This window comes from Alosa sapidissima, chromosome 18, assembly GCF_018492685.1.
Source record: "Alosa sapidissima isolate fAloSap1 chromosome 18, fAloSap1.pri, whole genome shotgun sequence".
NCBI lineage: Eukaryota > Metazoa > Chordata > Actinopteri > Clupeiformes > Clupeidae > Alosa > Alosa sapidissima.
In genome coordinates, this window is record NC_055974.1 from 8,353,869 (window position 1) to 8,373,532 (window position 19,664).

At 47.3% G+C, this 19,664-nt stretch overlaps 1 protein-coding gene across 4 annotated transcripts in view; it reads right to left on the reverse strand.

Moving 5' to 3' along the window:
* The window catches only part of svep1 (sushi, von Willebrand factor type A, EGF and pentraxin domain containing 1), an 88,632-nt gene that overhangs the window by 3,548 nt on the left and 65,420 nt on the right, over positions 1–19,664 (reverse strand). For 2 of the 4 annotated variants that reach the window (XM_042069583.1, XM_042069586.1), the window contains 12 exons: positions 19,268–19,459; positions 18,836–19,003; positions 17,991–18,663; positions 14,993–17,730; positions 12,964–13,192; positions 12,543–12,698; positions 12,143–12,206; positions 11,768–11,941; positions 11,354–11,533; positions 10,687–10,866; positions 7,894–8,064; positions 6,756–6,851 (listed from right to left, as the gene is read on the reverse strand). In XM_042069583.1, the coding sequence (XP_041925517.1) occupies positions 6,756–6,851; positions 7,894–8,064; positions 10,687–10,866; positions 11,354–11,533; positions 11,768–11,941; positions 12,143–12,206; positions 12,543–12,698; positions 12,964–13,192; positions 14,993–17,730; positions 17,991–18,663; positions 18,836–19,003; positions 19,268–19,459 (5,021 nt within the window). The remainder of the gene's footprint in view (positions 1–6,755; positions 6,852–7,893; positions 8,065–10,686; positions 10,867–11,353; positions 11,534–11,767; positions 11,942–12,142; positions 12,207–12,542; positions 12,699–12,963; positions 13,193–14,992; positions 17,731–17,990; positions 18,664–18,835; positions 19,004–19,267; positions 19,460–19,664) is intronic. The other 2 variants (XM_042069585.1, XM_042069584.1) reach the window with 2 other exon arrangements.

Here is a 19,664-nt window from a genome sequence, read left to right on the forward strand (position 1 = left end):
TGCAGCATAAAATTTCCGTTTGTTACAGTAAGCGCCCCCCCCCCCCCTTCCTATCCGTTCATCACTTCCTCCCCCACCCTTCATGCCACTCTCCCCTTTATCTAGCTCTCGCTTTCCCGTTCGTCTCTGAGTGCTCTCTCTCACTCCCCCTTTCCCTTCATCTCTCCCTCCCTCCGCCTCTCACCCATTTCATTTCCTTTTGCCTTTATCACACTCTCTCTTCTCCATATCCCTCTAAAGTGCTTTCTCTCTTTCCCTCTCATGTGTCTCTATCTCTCTCATGTGTCTCTCTCTCTCTCTCTCATCTCACTCCAGCTCACCCTTTCTGTTCATACGTTCTCACTCTCTCCCCTCACACCTCTTCCTCAGTCTCTTCCCCCATGCCCCCTCCCTTTCTTTCCCTCTCTCTCTTTAATTTTAATAATCAATTCATTGGCATTATCATTCATGTATTAGTGCTGCCAAAGCAAAATGTGCTACAATAAATACTGATACTGACTGACAGGGAAAATGCTTGAAGGATGAAATGAAATATTTAAAAGGATCTTTCATGTCCCTTCTTTTATTCAGCCTGCCTCCTTCATGCCTCTCCTCATCCTCTGCTTTTCTCTCTCCCTCTCTCCCGTCCTCTGCTTTTCTCTCTCCCTCTCTCCCGTCCCTCTCTGCAGCTGTAGAGTGCACCTGCACTGAGGGGAACACTGAGAGCCCTTTCAGCTGACAGACGTCTGGCTGATAGAGCCTGATGAGCCACCTCCTCCTCCTTCTCATTTCAGGGTGCATCCTGATTCAGCCCTACCTGCTTGTCTCCTCATTTTAGGGTGCATCCAAATTCAGCCCTACCTACTCATCTCCTCCTCATTTTAGGGTGCATCCTAATCCAGGCCTACCTGCTCGTCTCCTCATCTCAGGGTGCATCCTAATTAAGCCCTACACACTTGTCTCCTCCCCACTCCCTCCTCATCACAGGATGCATTCTAATTCTGCCCTACCTATCTCCTCCACCTCCTCCTCCCCCCACCCCCCTTCTCTGCTCTCTACTCCTCCCCACGTACACAGACAGACCACTCCATTAAACATTAACAGACCGACAGCACAGCCAGAGGAGGGTGCCAGAGGTGAGCCGAGGTAATGGCTGAGGCGGGGGGCTGTGGTGGCCTTAAGTGAGGAGGGCAGGATTAGCTGAGAGGAGTATGCAGGGATGTGGTCTTTCAGAGGGGAGGAGAGGGGAGATGAGGGCATGGAGCTTGCGATTATTAGCTGGGATATCTGTATTGTATTACTGCACTCGGTGAGGAGGTGATGCATTGAGATGAGAGCATAAAGGTAGATGTGTGTGTGTGTGTGTGTGTGTAGGTGGGTGGGCGATGGACGAGGTTGAATCAGGACAGAAGAGCACACAGGCAAAGAGACATGCAAAACCTGTAAGCAGAAGTAAGTTGAGTAACAGCACGGGGGACTGAGACGTGATGAAACACTGTGTCGGAAATGTCTGCGAACGGAAATCATAGGCTCCTACACAGCCATGTGAGTGAGACGTAATCTGTCACTCAGTTTGAGATAAGACTAGGTAAACAGAACTAATCCCACGTGTGGTAAAACAGGGAAACACTTCCATGAGAGCATATACTGTACATCAGGGATGTCAAAGTCAAATACATTAGAGGGCCAAAAAAACAAATTTGCTACAAGCCGAGGGCCGGACTGGTTCAATGTTTATTAAAACATATTAAAATGACTGCACGTAACCTATTGTACCAAGACGTGTAGGCCTATTGTATTTTATTTAATGATTAAATTAATAATGACTGTGACTGAAGTGCGGACAAAGTTTGCACAGAAATGTACGATTTTTCCCATCCTCACCGACCTTGTCATAAAACTTGTTTAAATGATCATATGATGCCTCCTTGCTGCTTTGTCGTCTACATCATCCTTTCTCAAACTTCTTTGACCTGAGGCCCAGTCAAGGCATACTTTGGGGTCATAGGGCCCACCTACATGAACCCACCCCCCATCAAATTATCATAATGATATCACAATTATTATTATTTTTATACTATATTGCTATACATGCACTTCAAAACAGTCAATGTTTAAAGTGCTAAGATTGTTCACAAAAGTTTGTGAAAACATGCACATCAGAGTACTGCTTTACTAATGTAAAATATAATTAGGCCTACAATAGTTTCATTGTTTTTGCAATGTTGCATGATGCAGGAACTTCATTCAAAAGTGAAAGCAGACGGTTGATCAGCTGCGTTCTAAAGAATGTTTGATTCAAGTTCAGCGTGTGTTGCGAACTATTTATTTCTCAGCAAAAGCCATGACGAAACGGTAACAAATAAGTGTAAAGAGACATATCATGGAGTTTATTTTTTCGTTTTGGCAAGTAGCCGTATAATAAGCGGGATAATGTATAGAACGCCGGTCATCATGGGAAAATAAGTCCCTTCAGGGCGAAACAAGACCCCTCCGCTGGCGCGTCGGGGTCCGGTTCGCCCTGTCGGGACTTATTTTCCCCATAATGACCGGCGTTCTATACATTATCCCTTACATAATGACCGGCGTTCTATACATTATCCCTTACTTATTACACTTACTTATTACATTACATTAAACTTACTGTTTACCATGTTGTTAGTCGCTTTGGTTAAAAAGCGTCAGCCAAATGTAATGTAATGTAATGTAATGTAATTACACGGCTCTTCATAGTGCTGCAGAATGCTCCATTCACTTGAATGGGCCTTCCCAACGTTCGGCGGTCTGCTAATTCTGAATAACAGACCGTTGCTAAGTATAACAGACCGCTGTCAAGGAAAATGGGCTTTGTGCTTCTAAGTCAATTCTTTCATATCACTACGCACTAGTGACATGTGGTTTAATCAGTGTTGGGCAAGTTACTTCAAAATCGTAATATATTATGTATTACTTATTACTGTCATTTCAAAGTAACTCATTACATTATAATATTACTGTCTTTGAATTGTAAGGCATTACACTACTAATGCATTTGAAACGTTAACACTAACACTACTATTTTGCATTTGAAACACATATTACATGTTTCAGAAATACTACCCATCCCTGGGAACAGGCAGATTACATCTTTATAGTTGGCCATATAATGACTTACTTAGGTTAATACTGTATTTCACCAGTTAGGGCACCACAATGACCAGTAGCTGCACTGTGTAGCCTATCTTGACATGTCTTTAAGTTTTGGGTTACAATATACAGGTAGTGGGCTCTCTGTTGATTTTAATGAGTAGGCCTAAGCCTAAAGTTACAGCATTTCTGTCACAATTGACCAGACTTTGACCTTTTGTCTTCTTTAAACAAAATTCTGGCTATGATTGTTCCTTGTATTGCATCATGAGCCATCACTGCACCTATTGCATTCTACTGTAGCCTTAAGCCTAGCTCAGTCATTATGTTGTACCACACCACCCTCCATTAGAAGTGCAATGAGCTGCATTGAGCATAATAAACTGCATTTAGAATTCCAAATCCATATTTCTAGATATTTTGGTAAAAGTAACTTAAAAGTAATACAATAGTATAATGCCTTATAATTCAGAGACAATATTATAATGTAATGAATTACTTTGAAATGACAGTAATAAGTAATACATAATATATTACGATTTTAAAGTAACTTGCCCAACACTGATTAAACCACATGTCACTGCTTGTCTAAATGAAAAATATAGGCTACTGAACATGCATGGAGATCGTCATAGTTGACAGAAATTACGATACTGATTATATAATAACCTATAGGTCCAAATATAAATGTTTGGGTTCAGTTTATGAAGTGTAGCTACAGCATGATAGGCTACTGTGTGTTTGTTATTTATGGGGGGGAATCGGGGGGGATTTTGATATCGGTGGGCTTGTGTGTGTGTGTGTGTGTGGGGGGGGGTGGGGTGGGGGTCGTCGGTCCAGTAGTGGGCCGGTCCAGGAGAAAATTGCCAGGGCCGAATTTTGTTCCCAGTCCGACCCTGGCAGGGGGGGGGGGGGGGGGGGCGATCATAACACACACTGAACCTGTCATGAAGAGGCCAAAATGATTGACCCGTCACCCCCCAATCCAAATGGATACAACTGCATTTATAGGCTAAGCCTAGGTCTACATGACGGGCCGCAAATAGGCTAAATAACTTAAAAAAAAAAAAAAATCCCGGAGGTCACCGGCCCACATGTGGACCGACCCGGTTGTACAGATTACCAGTCCGAGCCTGCCCAACTGGATGATCCATACGACATTGGAGCGCAAATCGTGAGGGACTCTCTTAGCAGGGCGAGGGGTTTTAGAGACCGCCAGAAAATATATATAGCCTACCCGGACGATATTCTCTATGAAGATATAGATTGTCAGCCGAGGGAATTCGTTATCTTTGTCAGATGATCTAGGAGGATGTCTCATAGCAATGACCGTACGTGGACATTCATGTATTCCATCGGTGATGCTGAACATCTGAGCAAGAATACTGTATGTCCGAAAATAAATCGGACATAGGCCTACAGTATGCTGAACATCTGAGCAAGAATAAATCGGACATAGCCTACAGTAGGCCTAATAAATTAAAATCACCATTTTAACAAACGTATTGAATTGAATGTCATATTACTGTACCCTGCACATACACATTTCCACAGCACCAGAATCCGACCGAATGCCTCCCTCAACCCCCTCCATAATCGGCCTTCCACTATTATTTGCGATGGCCAACTCCTCTGCTACTGTAAAACACTCTGGTGCCTTTCCTCCTACAGTAGTGTTCAAAGACACCCTTTTCTTGTTAGCTGTAAAACAGAGGCCAAGTGAAGGCTATAAGCTAGGCCTGAAGCTTTGCTACCAACGTGCACGCATGCATTGAATAAACGCTCATACCACGACTTAATTCTATGCCTCTATGTTTGATGACACCAAACTAACAAGTATGTCCTACTAATTGCAGAAATGTTTGTTTTCTTTTTCTGTCCGCGGCTCCTTGATCAATTGCGCAGCAAATTATCCGACGATGGCCCGGGAATAATTTCACTCTGCAGACCATCGTCCACATTGCGGACCGCGACCCATAGTTTGACAAATGGTGACCTGCATGCTGCCATATTAAGGCCTGTGTTTTAGCCGGGTTTTCGCGTGGAAGGCTCTGTAGAAATCTGTCACCCTATTCAACGACTACTCAAAATATGAACGATTTCAGGCACAACACTGGGGAGGGGGGTAGCTGAAAGTTGACATCTGCCCTGACTGAATACTGATGAATAATGAAGCCGAGGCCCACTTGCGGCGCCGCAGTGAGTTTGCGGGCTACCGTTGCATTGTGGGGAATGGAGTATTGGTGCGTGCAAAACAGCAGCCGGCCGCTGTGGCCTGCGGGCCGGTTCTAATACTAATCAAATATCATCCCGGGGCCCTAGCTAATTCATTCGCGGGCCGGATGGGCCTTGACTTTGACATGTCTGCTGTACATGGATTAACAATACCATGTCAAATATTGACAGGCACGCTGTTTTGGTCCTGCTGTTAGTTTTCAGTATTACTTTTTAAAAGCAGGTTTCTGTGTCCTCTACCACACCAGCTAGAAGAATGTGTGTCATTGTGTGGCAGTTTTATGATCAGGGTAAGCGCTTGACATTAATCTAAAATGTCAATGACAATAAATTCCTCTGTTGATTAGCTAGATTAGCTGAACACATAGGAGTCTGTTCTGTGCAAATGTCCAAGGGTCCAAACCCAGATAACACCGGGCTTACAGATCCAAACCTTATCTGGGCCAGACACACCAGACTCACACCAGATCAGGATCAAAGGTCAGCCACCATCTTGGCAGCAGAGGAGGAAAACTCTAGCTTAAGAGAGTAGAAGTCCTACAATATATTTGTTCCAACCATGCAAGCCAGCAAATTTTGCTGCTTTAATAGGGACAACAAGGAGGTGGCCATTAAGGCTGTGGTGTCTGCAGAACACCGACCCCTCACACTCTCCCCCACGATCTGTTTGCGGCACTGAGCAGGACTAATGCATGTAAGGCTGCTGGTCCTGATGGCATTGCCGGACACGTCCTCAGGGCCTGTGCAGTGCAGCTGACTGAAGTTTGGACTGACATATTTAACCTGTCACTAGCCCAGACAGCTGTCCCACACGCGCTTTAAAACCACCTCCATCGTGCCAGTGCCAAAACACTCCACTGCAACGAGCCTTAATGACTTCCATGCAGTTGCACTAACATCGTCATGAAGTGCTTCAAGGAGGCTGGTCCTGGTGCAGCTCAAGACCTGCTTTCCACCCTCACTGGACCCCTTCCAATGTGCCTACTGTCAGAACAGGAGCATGGAGGATGCCATCTCTATGGCATCATCAAAGAATGCCCCCGCCCCACCCCCGATGCCTCCTTGCCTGTGCTTGTTGATATGTCCACGACCATGGCAACCTTGACAGGGACAACTAGGAGGCAGACAATCAAGGCTGAATGAATGAATTGAATGTCAGTCGTCATTTGTAAGTCACTTTGGATAAAAGCTATGGATATTAGCTAAATGGATATTAGCTAAATGAATGTATGTGTAATGTGGTGCGGTCGAGGAGGACGGAGGATGCCCCATGCATGCAGCCATGCGCCCCCAGGAGGAAGAAGCTAATCGGACAAACTCTGTTCATAGTGTTGTACACGGTCAAGCAAACAACAACAACAACAAACAACAACAAATAAACAAACAGCAGCCATGCTCAAGGCGAGGTCACATACGCTCTTCACAGAGTCGCCCCATCCATCCCTCCGGACAGGCGCAGGTGTTGGGCCTCTGGCACACCCCCCCGTTCTGACACTGGAGCCAACATATAGCTGCAGAGGGATGACAGACACACTTCAGTCACTCTCAAGGCCAGTGCTGAGGACTCTAGAGGGCCCGGCTAGATTAGAGAAGAGGAGGGAGAGGGGGATGATGGGGGGGGGGGGGTCTCATTGCATATGCGCACAAGCTGGGTCAGTACGTTGGGACGACAACCCTGCCAAACGACACGGACAGAGAGAATATTAAAATGTTACGAGTAATAAGAAGAAAAGAAAAAAACAAACATAATAGGAGCCATGCTGCATTTAGAGCCTCTTTGTCCAGCATCAAAGATTTTTGTTTGCAGGAAATTGAAACAAGCAACATTCTGATAAAGTCATTGGAAACTCTCTTTTCCATCAGAGCCCAGAGTTCATAAGTTCATACTGGAGTTTAGTTACATCCATGATATGTCTGAATGCGGCACACCTGTGAAAGTCTCATCTTTCATTTTAGGATAGATAGTGCAGGCTGCAGGAAGGATTCTAATAGAAAAACATGCTTTCAGAAAAACATGACCTTGTAGGCTTTACAGTGCCAGAATGGTGTGTTGAAATACTGTAGAGCGTTATACAGAGCCCTGAGTGTCTCTGGGATAGTCCCTGCTTAGCAATGTAGCAGCATACTCATCACTTATCAGTTTCTTGTGAGAGAGGGTCATTCTGATTGAATTACTAGCACACAGCGGCTGTGTATGTGTGTGTGTGTGTGTGTCCATGTCCACACACGTCAGGGCAAGAAACAGGATAGTAAAAAGTCTGTGTAAGAAAAGACTGTGTCTGTGGGTTAACATACAAATGTATGTGTGTGTATGTGTGTGTGTGTGTGTGTGTGTGTGTGTGTGTGTGTGTGTGTGTTGTGTGTGTGTGTGTGGTGTGTGTGTGTGTGTGTGTGTGTGTGTGTCAAGGCTGGAAAACAGAGGGGGAAAGCGAAAGTCTGTGTGCATGTGTTCATAAGAGAACAGAAGACAGGCGACAGAGGAAGCGGTTGTCATTCCATTCATCCACAGGCAGACGACAGGGCGACTTGTCGAGGGGGAGTAGAGGTGATCACCTCGGCAGGAGGGGGGGTGGGTCCACGTCCCGTTCTCCAGGCACCTGCTCCGGCTGCGGCCCTCCATGGCGTACCCGCCGAAGCACGAGTACACCGCCACGTCCCCGAACTGGAAGACCGCCCCCCGCACCACCCCGTTGGTCACGTGGAGAGGGGGGCCACACGACACCCCTGCACACAGGCACCTGGTTAGCCCAGCTCAGACCCCTCCCTGCCCCGGGGGAGCAAGGCTGCCCCCTAGAGGCTGCTTTTACAGTTGTTGTACAGTTGTCCCTCTCCTCTCCTTACATATTCATTTTCTTTTTTGGTTTAGATACTTTGCTTGCCATATTGTCCAAAAATGAATACAAGTTCAAGAATTTCAACTTAAGTTTGAAAGTTCAACTCAATTTTGATAAAAAATAAATTTCAGATTAATCTCCAGAGGTAGGCTAAGCCAAGGATCAGGTTTAAGTATACACAACAATACAGACATGAAATATGAGGAACAAATATCCTAGATACTTCAAATATCCTCAAATGTTCACATTAAATCCATTGCATATTTTGCTTAATAAGAAATATGTCCTGCCATATAAAATTATGTCCTCAACCTGGCTTCAGAGTACAACCATTAATTGAATCATACATTAAAATCTAAAATGAACATCTTTGTCATTAGGGATGAATGCTGTTCTGTTAAAATGAGCAGGCAATCTTGAGGGTAATAAAACTCTTGTGTATCCAATCCATCGTATTAAGAGCCACATTAAAAGTTAAGTGCCTGTACTTCTGTGCACGTTATTATAAACCATGTGGATCAGCAACTGTGTCGACATATTTAATCAGAGCAGTGCAGTTCAAACTGCTGATGTTGAATCTGGCACAACCGCTACATACGATACAAGATTCCTTATGGGTCAGTTCATGATGGCTTTTTTCAAGTTTTTGAGTATCCTCACTGAAAGGAAAAATCTCCTATAAAAATGTCACATGAGAAAGAGGAGCCTGGAGAAAATTGAAAGTAAGAGCAGGAAGCCAAGCCATGCAGAGACGTTAACAAGCCAAGCCAGAACCGGTCAGGAAGTTTTCAACCGCTCGAACACAAAACCCAATGTTTTTTATTTGCAACCACATTCACACTTTGACACTTAACTACGTCATGCGGATGCGGGGCTCAACCAAAAGCAAACCACAGGTGTGAGAAAGCGAAAGAAGAAATGCAAGGAAAAATGCAAAATATCAATCTGCAGATAAGTCACGCACGGAGCAAAAAAAAAAAAGAGAACAGAGCTCCTGTCATCTAAATGTATATTGGATCTACATCTTTAAACACTAAAGATGTGTACTCTACAAAATCCTGGAATGGTCATACTTTCTTGATGTCCGATCAGCGTTAGATGTTGAACAGCAAGATCAACAAGTAGTAGTAGTTGCAACAGGACAGTGGTGTTACTGGTTATAGCGATGCAATGACAAAACAGCCACTTTCCTGTATTTGCAGGGAGAGCCCGAAAGTGCGACTCAATGACTCAACACTCAACAACAAAAACAGCAGAGGAAAGGGAAGGGACACCTAGCCACTCAGAGGGGAAATACTGGCAGCCAGTGTTGTGCGTGAACGAGTTCAAAAGAACGCGTTCATTAAACACGCTCATTTTTTCGTGAACGTTGAACTGAACGCAACACATTTTTTAATAAAGAACTTGAACGTGAATTAGTTCACATTATGTGTCATGAACGGCAGACATCACTGTAAATGAACGTTGGAATTTGTTAACTGAGTGACATCTGTTTTCTCTTTTAAAAACGCAACGAGAGAATGTTCCTCCCTCCTGTATTCTCGCTGGTGCCGCTTAAATCATGTATCACCAGACAGAAATGCTTTTGACATTGTGTGCGCAATGCATTGCGGGCAACGTAGTGTCCGGCTGAGAATAGTTGAATAGCATATGCTTCCCCACAACGTTACCCGTGATGAATTGCAGCGGGGTAGGCATAGCAACGCCGCATAGCAGGCAACGACGAGAGCGCCGAGGGCTGGATTGCACTAAGTATAGAACTGGTCTAACTTGTCTGTACTGCTGCAAGTTTTATCACCTGGTAAGAAACCCACAATTGCAGTGTCATGAGCAAATGTCTAATGAGCAGCTTCAAAGAACGTATAGTGATTTCTAGCTCGTAGTGTGAAAAAAAGTATTTATTTAAATATCTCACGAAAAAAGTAAAATGAACTGAACTTTGAACTAGTTCAGAATTAAAATTTTGAACTTTGAACGTGAACTGTTCACTTTGAGCATGAATGAACTGAACTTGAACTAGTTCAGAAAAGCTGTGAACTGGCACAACACTGCTGGCAGCAGCATCAGCAGACAGAGTTGACAAGTCTCGGTGCAACTATGGATTTTTCACGCCATTTTGATGTAAGCAGCACTGTGAAACAACAGAGCACCACATGAAGCCACGGATACACGGATTGCACCGAGACTTGCCAACCTGGTTCCGAACAGAAGAATCAGCAGAGGAAACAAGGTTGGAATGTCTCTCAGCACAACTATCCATGGCTTTACATGGTGCTGTGTTGGTCCACAGTGGTTTTCACATCAAAACGATGTGATATTCACAGTAGAAAGCGTTAAACGGCTGCCTGCTTGTTAGTGAAAGTGTCAAGAAGCTGCATAATCAACTTAATTTCAGTCAAGCAATTATCTTCTACAGTCATTGAAATTCAAAAACTCAAACACTCATGAAACATGAAACATGAAACATGAAACTGCGCCCTTTTTGATTTAGGTTCTCATCAGGGCTACTCACTCTCACACACTGTGCTGATGGGACTCCATGTCTGGTCAGCTTTGCAGGTGAGTGTGGCCGTGCCTTTAGCCTGCTGGCCCTTGGGGCAGGTGACGGGCACCGTCTGGCCCACCACGAAGCCCCCCTGTGAGGCGTTGGTACTGCTGTCTGACCACCCCGGAGGAAGGGGACAGGACTTGGCTATGGAGGAAGACAGAGAGGACATCAATGGCCATGAAGATGGACAAATGACAGCATGACAGTTTAGTGCACACATGAATGCCCATTATGATGGACAGGTGACAGCATGACAGTTTAGTGCACACATGAATGCCCATTATGATGGACAGGTGACAGCATGACAGTTTAGTGTACATCAGGCAGACTTAAAGTAGCAGTACGTTTTGTTCTGCGCTAACTACCGAAAGCGCATGCATAAAAATTGCAAACACATGACCACCATCCTAACTGTCACTGACACTGCCAATATGATACCTGTTTTGTTTTGGTGAGATATTTAGCCAAAGTGAAACTGTGAAAGCTTTTCTGACATCTTCACAGGATGTTCTGACACGTCTCACAGAACCCAGATGAAGCATCTATCTAAAGGTCATCCAAGGTGTTGTGGCTAACCAGCACACACACCAGGTGTTTTTTGGTTTTTTTTCCAATAAGAAATGGGCCTTACGTGTGCAGACTGGGAGGGGGGCGCTCCAGGAACCGTTCCCCATGCAGACTACCAGCGGCTCCCCCTGCAGGTCAAAGCCCTTATCGCAGCGAAAGCCCAGAGCCTGGCCACTGGCCAAGCTGTGCTCAAGCACCCTCCCGTTCAACAGCTCCTGAGGACCACCACAGCTCTCAGAGCCTGCTGAGAGAGAGAGAGAGAAAGAAATGGTGGAAGTATATGGAGGAGAAAGGGGTAGCAAGAGAGATGAAGCAGAAAAGACAATGGGGAAAAGGATGCTAGAATATGAATAGTGCATTGCCATCCATCCAGTTCTTCATGTCAGTTCCTGACACATTATTGCTGTCAGGCACAATTGAAAATAAGATGCAGCAAGGACATACATAGAACAATAGTGTATTATATTGTTCCGTTTACCTTCACATGATGGTATGGGGAAGCTCCATTTCCCATCAGACAAGCAGGTTAGATTCTTTGGGCCAACTAAGCGCAGCCCTGAATTGCATTCATAGCTGACAGTGCTTTCAAACGTGTCACTCGTCACATACGCAACTGCATCCTCAACCTCGGGGGGCTTTCCACAAGAGATGGCTGAGTAAGAAAGAAAATAACACCAACCATCAAATGTGTGCTATGGTGTGAGATGTGTCAGGAAATGATAGTACACAAAGAATTCCTCAGTGAAAACCTGTAGCACATCACTAAAACTGAAGGTGTCTCCTGGTCAAGTTCTCCGGGGGGGGGGGGGGGGGGGGGGTTTGATGCAGAGAGAGCACTAAGATTTATTCTTACCGAGACACTCGGGTGAGTTCCCGCTCCACATTTGGTCCCTCTGGCACGTCAGAACAGAGTCCCCCTGGAACAGAACCACGGGGTTACAGCACCAGAAATGCAAATTCACCCTCCCTCACACGGCCTCTGGGAAACAGCACAATTTCCCAGCAGCGTAGGCCCAGTATCGATCTCAAATCTGTCAAACACACTGGACTGGAGATTATGCAATAGACGCAGTAGGCCATGCATTATTATTGGATACATGGAATCTGATGCCTTCAGCACTAAAACAAGAAGAAAGATTACAGTAAGATAAAACGAGAGCTTGGCAAAGCATAGCGCAAATGATCGAGACAATCAATTTGTATAACATCACCAGGTGAACGGCAAAATGACATTAATAACAGCTGGTTGGTACCTTGATTATGAAACCTGGGAGACAGCTGTATATAACCATATCCCCATAGGCGTGACCTTTGCCCTCTAGGCTTCCGTGGAGAATAGCAGGGGGCTCTCCACAGGTGATGGGCAGACAGGAGTTGGAGAAAAATACGGGAGACCAAATTCCTCCACGCTATAACCAACAAAAAACACAATCACTGTTTAATTCCAAACAGTTTAAAAGTGGAGGCCAACATTAGACTGAATATAAATGTAGGTCAAAACACTGCTTTAGATATCCAGAATATATAACCAATGTTTAAGTGTAAGTGTTTTCATTAACATAATATTCATGGCAGGAGAACTTCACAACTTTTTGTGAAGATTTATGTATTTATGTACAGTATATGTAGTGTAGTCATTTATTCATTACTAAAAGGAGCACAAATCCAACTCACTTCACACTTGGAAACACTCGGTCCCTCCAGGTGGAAGCCAGTCTTGCAGGACAGGGTGACGGTGGCCCCTAGGGGTGTTGGGTGTTCCCCTGTGGCCACCAGGTGGGTGAGGTTGGCAGGGAGGTGGCAAGGCTTTGGCCGACAGCGCACGCTGTGCTTGGACCAGGTGCCATCACTCTGGCAGGAGAGTGTGCTGGTCTGTGTGGCCAACTCAAAGCCATCTAAACAGCTGTGGAAGCAAATGGACTTCAAATGAGAAAGTCAAAAAGGTTTTCTTCACCAAACACAAGAGTATACAGAGTATACACAAGAGTCAAGAGTTGTATACAAGTATTAACTCAAATGTGTTACTGCCGAGTTACTTCTGAGTTACTAACGCAAAGGTTTAACTCAAATGTGCCACTTCTGAGAGAAGCTGTAAACACATTAATCAATGCCATTCTGGAAGGTCTTCAGACTCAAAAAGGATTTAGACTGTTACACTGTACAGTATGTGATCTGTGTGATAAAAACCAATTGAATCCTTTTGGTATCATTCATAATTTTAATGTCTGCTTACCATTGCATAGAGTTTACCTAAACTGATAATGCTAAGAGTGTCTGTCAAAAAAAAAAAAGCATGACAAAGCTAATTTGATGGGGTTGCATTTGTGGGTTATTGATCAGCATTGCCTAATGGACAATATCACAGACAGGGTGCAGTAGAATTACTGTGGCTGTCACAATACTTTACCCAATCAAACAGTGCTCGCTCTCAAAGGAGCACTCTAAATGATTAGGTTATTCTAATCTACCAGAGATGACTGGACTTTCAGGGTATAGATAAGCAGACTCTTTTCTTTCTTTTCATCTTTCTTTTTTGGCTTCTATGGAGGTATAATAGCATCTTTTTTAAAAGAAAATATCCGTAGTGATGAATATGTATAGCCTTGAGTAAAAGCTTTGCTGTGTTATCCCCGTAGCCTCTGATGGGAAGTAGAGGACATCCTGGCTCACCAGCTGAATTTTAATAACGAGCAAAGTGCAAAGTCCCTCAAAGAGCAAGGTGTCTCGTACACGACCTAAAGCTAGCGGGTGGCATGTGAGAGCTTTGTGCTGACTCACAAGATCTTGTTAATGATATTAAATAATGAAAAATCATTAATAGTTATCAAGTTAGATTTAGACTGTAGACCTTGCTCTTTGGTCACCATTCAAATTAGGGTCCTTAAAGGAGAATTCCGGTGTGATATTGACCTCAAGTGTGCTGAAACATGATACCGAGTGTGAATGTATGTCTCATAGCCAATCTCGGCTTGTCCCCTGCAATCGGGTGCTAGTTAGCTGATGATACCAAAAGCTTTTTCAATGGGGGTGCCTTGGGCATCGGCCTAGCCATGCAAATAAATCACTGTTTTACACCATTTACGAGGCTCAACGCATCTCCACACTTCATTGGTAGACTTCCGAGGGCCCTGGCATTTAAAACGAGACATTGAGAACTTTGTATCTTCACGAAGTTTAGCGTTTGCAGCCATCTTGAATTTAGTCACGATAAGTCGAGCGACGAGTGAATGAACAGGTATGATAGGGATCAGATTCCAAAAATAATTCTGTGGAAATGCATGGATTCCAGTTGCTGCTACTGGAAGAAACTGGAATCCATGCATTTCCACAGAATTATTTTTTATAAATCGTCTTGTAAATAAACTACCAGTGCATTTTCAAAGTTCTCAATGTATCGTTTTAAATGCCAGGGCCCTCGGAAGTCTACCAATGAAGTGTGGAGATACGTTGAGCCTCATAAATGGTGTAAAATAGTGATTTATTTGCATGGCTAGGCCGATGCCTGAGGCACCCCCATTGAAAAAGCTGTTGGTAGCATCAGCTAACTAGCACCCGATTTCGGAGTGCAGGGGACAAGCCGAGATGGGCTATGAGACATACGTTCACACTCGGTATCATGTTTCAACACACTTTAGGTCAATATCACACCAGAATTCTCCTTTAAGTTTGTGCATTTTCCCCTTCATCATGATTTGGGAGGTACCTGTACTGCACGTGGCTTCCAAAAGTGAATGCCTCCCCCACAGTGCTGGTGTTTGGGATGTATGGCGGTGCTCCGCAGGATACGGGCTCACAAGAGAGACGAGGCGCTGTCCACCGGCCCCGCTCACACGTAATGTGAGGATAGCCCCTGAGCTGATAGCCCGGCACGCACGCATACGTGAGCGTCTCGGGTGGAGTGGCGCTACCGCCCTGTATGACCGCGTTCTGGACCTCAGGTGGTGTGGGCGGGCATCTTCCTCGTGAGCAGATGGGCACCCCTGGACTCCAGATGCCACCTTTCTCACAAACGGCCTCAATGGGCCCCAGAGTCCTGTAGCCGTCGTCGCAGTGGTACCGCACACGGTCGCCGCAGTTGTGGTCCCGACCCAGCACGGCTCCAGACTTCAGAACTGGCGGGGTGCATTCGCACGGGCGGCATTCCGGCACCGATCCGACCCAAAAGCCATCTGCCCCACAGCGCAGGAACTGGTTGCCCACCACCTGGTAGCCTTGGAAACAAATGTACTCCACCACATCCTCAAAGTTGAAACTGGAACCGTTGAGGTACCCGTGGCTAATATCCTCAGGTGGGTCACACGTGATTATGTTACATCGAGGTGGAGGCCTGTCCCACAATGCATCATCCTTGCACACCCGCAGGGAACTTCCTGTCAGACTGTAACCCTCATTGCACTCATACCTTACCTCACTTAGGTAGCCATAGTCATTTCCTGTGACTCGACCATTAGTGATAGCTGGAGGTTGCCCACAGTCTGCCGGGTAGCATGCTGGGGTGGCTTGAGTCCAGGTTCCGTTTGCCAGACAGGTGATAAAAGACGTTCCCTTTAACATGAAACCAGGCTCACAGCTGAACTCCAGCTTTTTGCTGAAGGTGTACTCCTTCCCCTTTACGATGACGCCGTTCGGGATGACCGGCGCGCCACAGGACACGGCCGCACACCGCGTCTCTTCACCATCCCACTTTCCGTCCGCCTGGCACGTCCTGGCAGCGCCGCCCTGCAGGGTGTACCCAGAGTGGCACTCGTAGTGGATCACCGACAAGTAGGAGTAGGAGTCTCCCTTGACCGTGCCACCACTGATGTCCCCCGGGTCGCCACAAGAGACCAGTTTGCAGACCGGTGGCGTGTCACTCCACTGTCGACCAGCTACACACTGGCGCACAGACTGGCCCTCCAGCTCATAGCCCTCTTCGCAGCTGTACTCTACGAGGCTGCCCAGAGCCGTGTCCGTCACAGCCACTGACCCATGCTCCGGGCTTGGGGGCACGCTGCACTCGGCAGGGATGCAAGTAGGAGCCGTGCCATTCCAGGTGCCATCCTCCTGGCAGACCAGCACCACCAGCCCCGACATCTCATAGCCAGCGTGGCAGCGGTAAACGATGGCGGTGCCGTGGAAGAAGCTCATGTCCGCCAGCGAGGCTCCATCGGTCAGCTTGTCGTCCTGGCTCCCTTCGCCCGACAGTTCGGAATTGGGGTCTGCCAGCTTCTTGTAGTCGCCAAAGTCGATGTGTGGGGGCAGTCCGCAGTCGGTTGGCACGCAGGCGGGTACAGTGCTGGACCAGCCGTGCTCCTCACAGGTGAGGTGGTTCTGCCCAACTAGCTGGTACCCAGGGAAGCAGCTATAGAAGATGGTCACCCCAAATTTGTGGTCCATTCCTTCAACAAAGCCATTCTTGATTGGCTTGGGAGGGGCGCAATACACCTGTTGACAGGTGGGCACTTCCTGGTCCCATTCGCCAGTTTCGAGGCAGGTGAGTGTCTCTGTGCCTTGTAGACGATAACCCTGCTGGCAGGAGTAGGTGACAGACCGGCTAAACTGGAGCTGGGCATAGGAGACCTTACCGTTGATAATATCCTTCGGCGCAGGGCACTCAACAGGGTGACAGGCTGGCACACCACCAATCCAGACGCCGCTCTGCCCACAAATGACGGTGGCATTGCCCGCCAGGTTGTAGCCCGGCTTGCAGCTGTAGACCGCCGTACTGAGGTACATGAGCCCCTGCACGTCTACAATCCCGTTGGGGACGCCCTCTGGCTGAGGGCATTCCACTGGGCTGCACTCGGGGGTCGGGGCGCTCCAGTGACCGTCAGCCTGGCAGACCACCGTGGAGCCTTTCCTCAGATTGAACCCGTCCATGCAGGAGTAGGTCACCGCGCTGCCAAAGTGCGAGGGGGCCGAGGAGCGGTCACCGAACGGGACGTCCGGCGGCGGCCCGCAGAAGACCTGCTCGCAGACGGGAAACGAGGCGTTCCACTCCTGCGACGGGGTGCAGCGGAGCGTGCGGGCGCCTCGGAGCACGTAGCCCTCCTCGCAGGACAGCTCCACGGTTCCCGAGTCGGAGTCCAGGCTCTTCAGGACCAGGTGGTTCTCCTCCAGAGGGGGTTCGGGGCACTGCACTGGAGAGCATCGGGGGACCCTGCTCTTGTCCCACCTCCCGTACTTTGTGCAGGTCCAGACAGCATCGCCAGTGAGCTCATAGCCCTCATTGCAGGTGTACTCCACCTTGCTGCCCACCTGGAACGTAGAGCTTTTGTAGTGTCCTTGCTTGATGTCTGGCGGGGTGGGGCATGTCAGGAGTACGCAGGAGGGAGGATCGGTGTTGGACCACTGCCGATTGGCCTGGCAAACGCGCTCTCCTTTGCCCCTGAGGCTGTAGCCAGCAGCGCAGACGTAGGTCACCTTACTGTTAAAGACATATTGACTTCTCTTCTGTGGGTTCTGCAAAGACAGAATAGAAAACAGAGAAACAGAGTAGAAAAGAGATTGTTGTCATTTCCTGTCAAAACTGTTAACATGTTCATGCAGCCAATGAAGTTAAATCTTAAAATAAGACCAGGTCAAAGTCATAGAATCCTAGCAGTGGCTGGTGACACCAAGGATAAAAAACAAAGGCACTCTGTTGTAGCAAATGTGAGTTTATATTCTTCAGAGCATGGGTAAAAAGACACAGACCAGGTCAAATAAGAGGTTATAGTTACCCTGATGAAGCCGTGTGTGAGTAGCGGAGGGTAATTGCACAGCACAGGCTGGCAGGTTGGCAGGACCCCACCCCACTCCCCATTGGCACTGCAGGTTCTCCTCTTCTCCCCCCTGATGAAGTACCCTGTCTCACAAGTGTAGGCAACCATGGCTCCAAAACTGTAGTCTGTCCCGCTGAACGACCCCCTCTCGATGCTCTCGGGCTTGGAGCAGCGGACGGGCACACAGCCGACCCTGAGAGGCGAGGGCTCCCAGCGGCCTCCCAGGATGCACTTCAGGGTGGCGGTGGTGTTGAGCATGAAGCCCTCCTCACACTTGTAGCTCACCTCCGTGTTGCTGGCATACTTGGGCTTGTTGATGGTGTCCAAGATGGCGTGGGGCAGCCTGGGCGGCCTCTGGCAGAAGTTGGCGATGCAGTGTGGCGTGGTGTGGCCCTCGGGGGCCGCCCATTCGCCCTGAGCGTTGCACAGCATCTTGGTGTTGTTGCCAGCAATGTAGCCGTCATTGCAGGAATAGATGGCCGTGTCGCCGAAAAGCTTGTGGCCTGCTTCGGGCGAGGCGTGGTCGATAGGGGGAGGCTGCCCGCAGGGGCGAGGGGCGCACTGGGAGGAGCTCGGACTCCACTGGCCGCTCGAGAGACACTCCCTTGTCTTCTCTCCCAGAAGTGTGTACCTACAAAACAAACAAATAAAAAACAACAACGACACAACAAGAATGAGTAGCATGTTGCGTTATTACGTGCTTATTGCTGCTGTATGTATTGAAAATATGTCTTAATCTAGGGCTACAGCCAGATCCAGAATATATAACCTCATATAGATCTTCTGTGGTGAACTGTAGTTACCCCTCTTTGCACACATAGTGCACCTGGCCGCCCAGGGTGAAGTTGTCCCCGGTGATCACAGCATCCTGCAAGGGGGGAGGGTCCCCACAGTTGACCTGGGCACACAGAGGGGCAGGAGAAGCCCACTGTCCAGTCGCCTCGCACTGCAGCTCTGCAGCACCCTGCAGTCTGAACACCAGAACGGCCCTTTACTCTGACTGACACCACACAGATGAACGCAACTCCATTCCACACAACATTTATTAGAAACTAAACGCAGTTGTATTTGCATTGCACTTTTTTACAATGCTAATAGTCACAAAGGTAACATAGCTTCCCTTTTTTGGGGAACACAAAAGCCATAGCTCTGAACTGCGTGTAAATACACAAGCCGCCAGCATCACAAAGCCATCTGGTTATTCACATGCTAAGACAGCGGATTTTGACCCTTACCTGTACCCCTCTGTGCAGGTGTATGTCACAGAGGACAGGTATTCTTTCCCAGTCAGGGTGAAGTCAGCTTTGTCAACAGCTGGGGGTTCCCCGCAGGTCACGGGCATACAGACAGGGGGCGCTCTGCTCCATTTCAGAGTGGACAAACACTGGCTCTCCACTGGCTCCTTAGGCACGTAGCCCTTGTTGCAGCTGAAGTGAGAAGGAAATCACATATAAGGTGTCATGAAGTCACCAGTGCCATTGTATAAGCAGACAGGGGCGTCGGACTGGGTGGAAAAGTGGGACTGATTACTAGGGCACCAAATTAAACGCCATAATGAATGTAAGATGAAATGTAAAGTTAATTTGTGAAGTGTATTTGCCGAATAACTTGGTTGACTGACTAACTGAACTT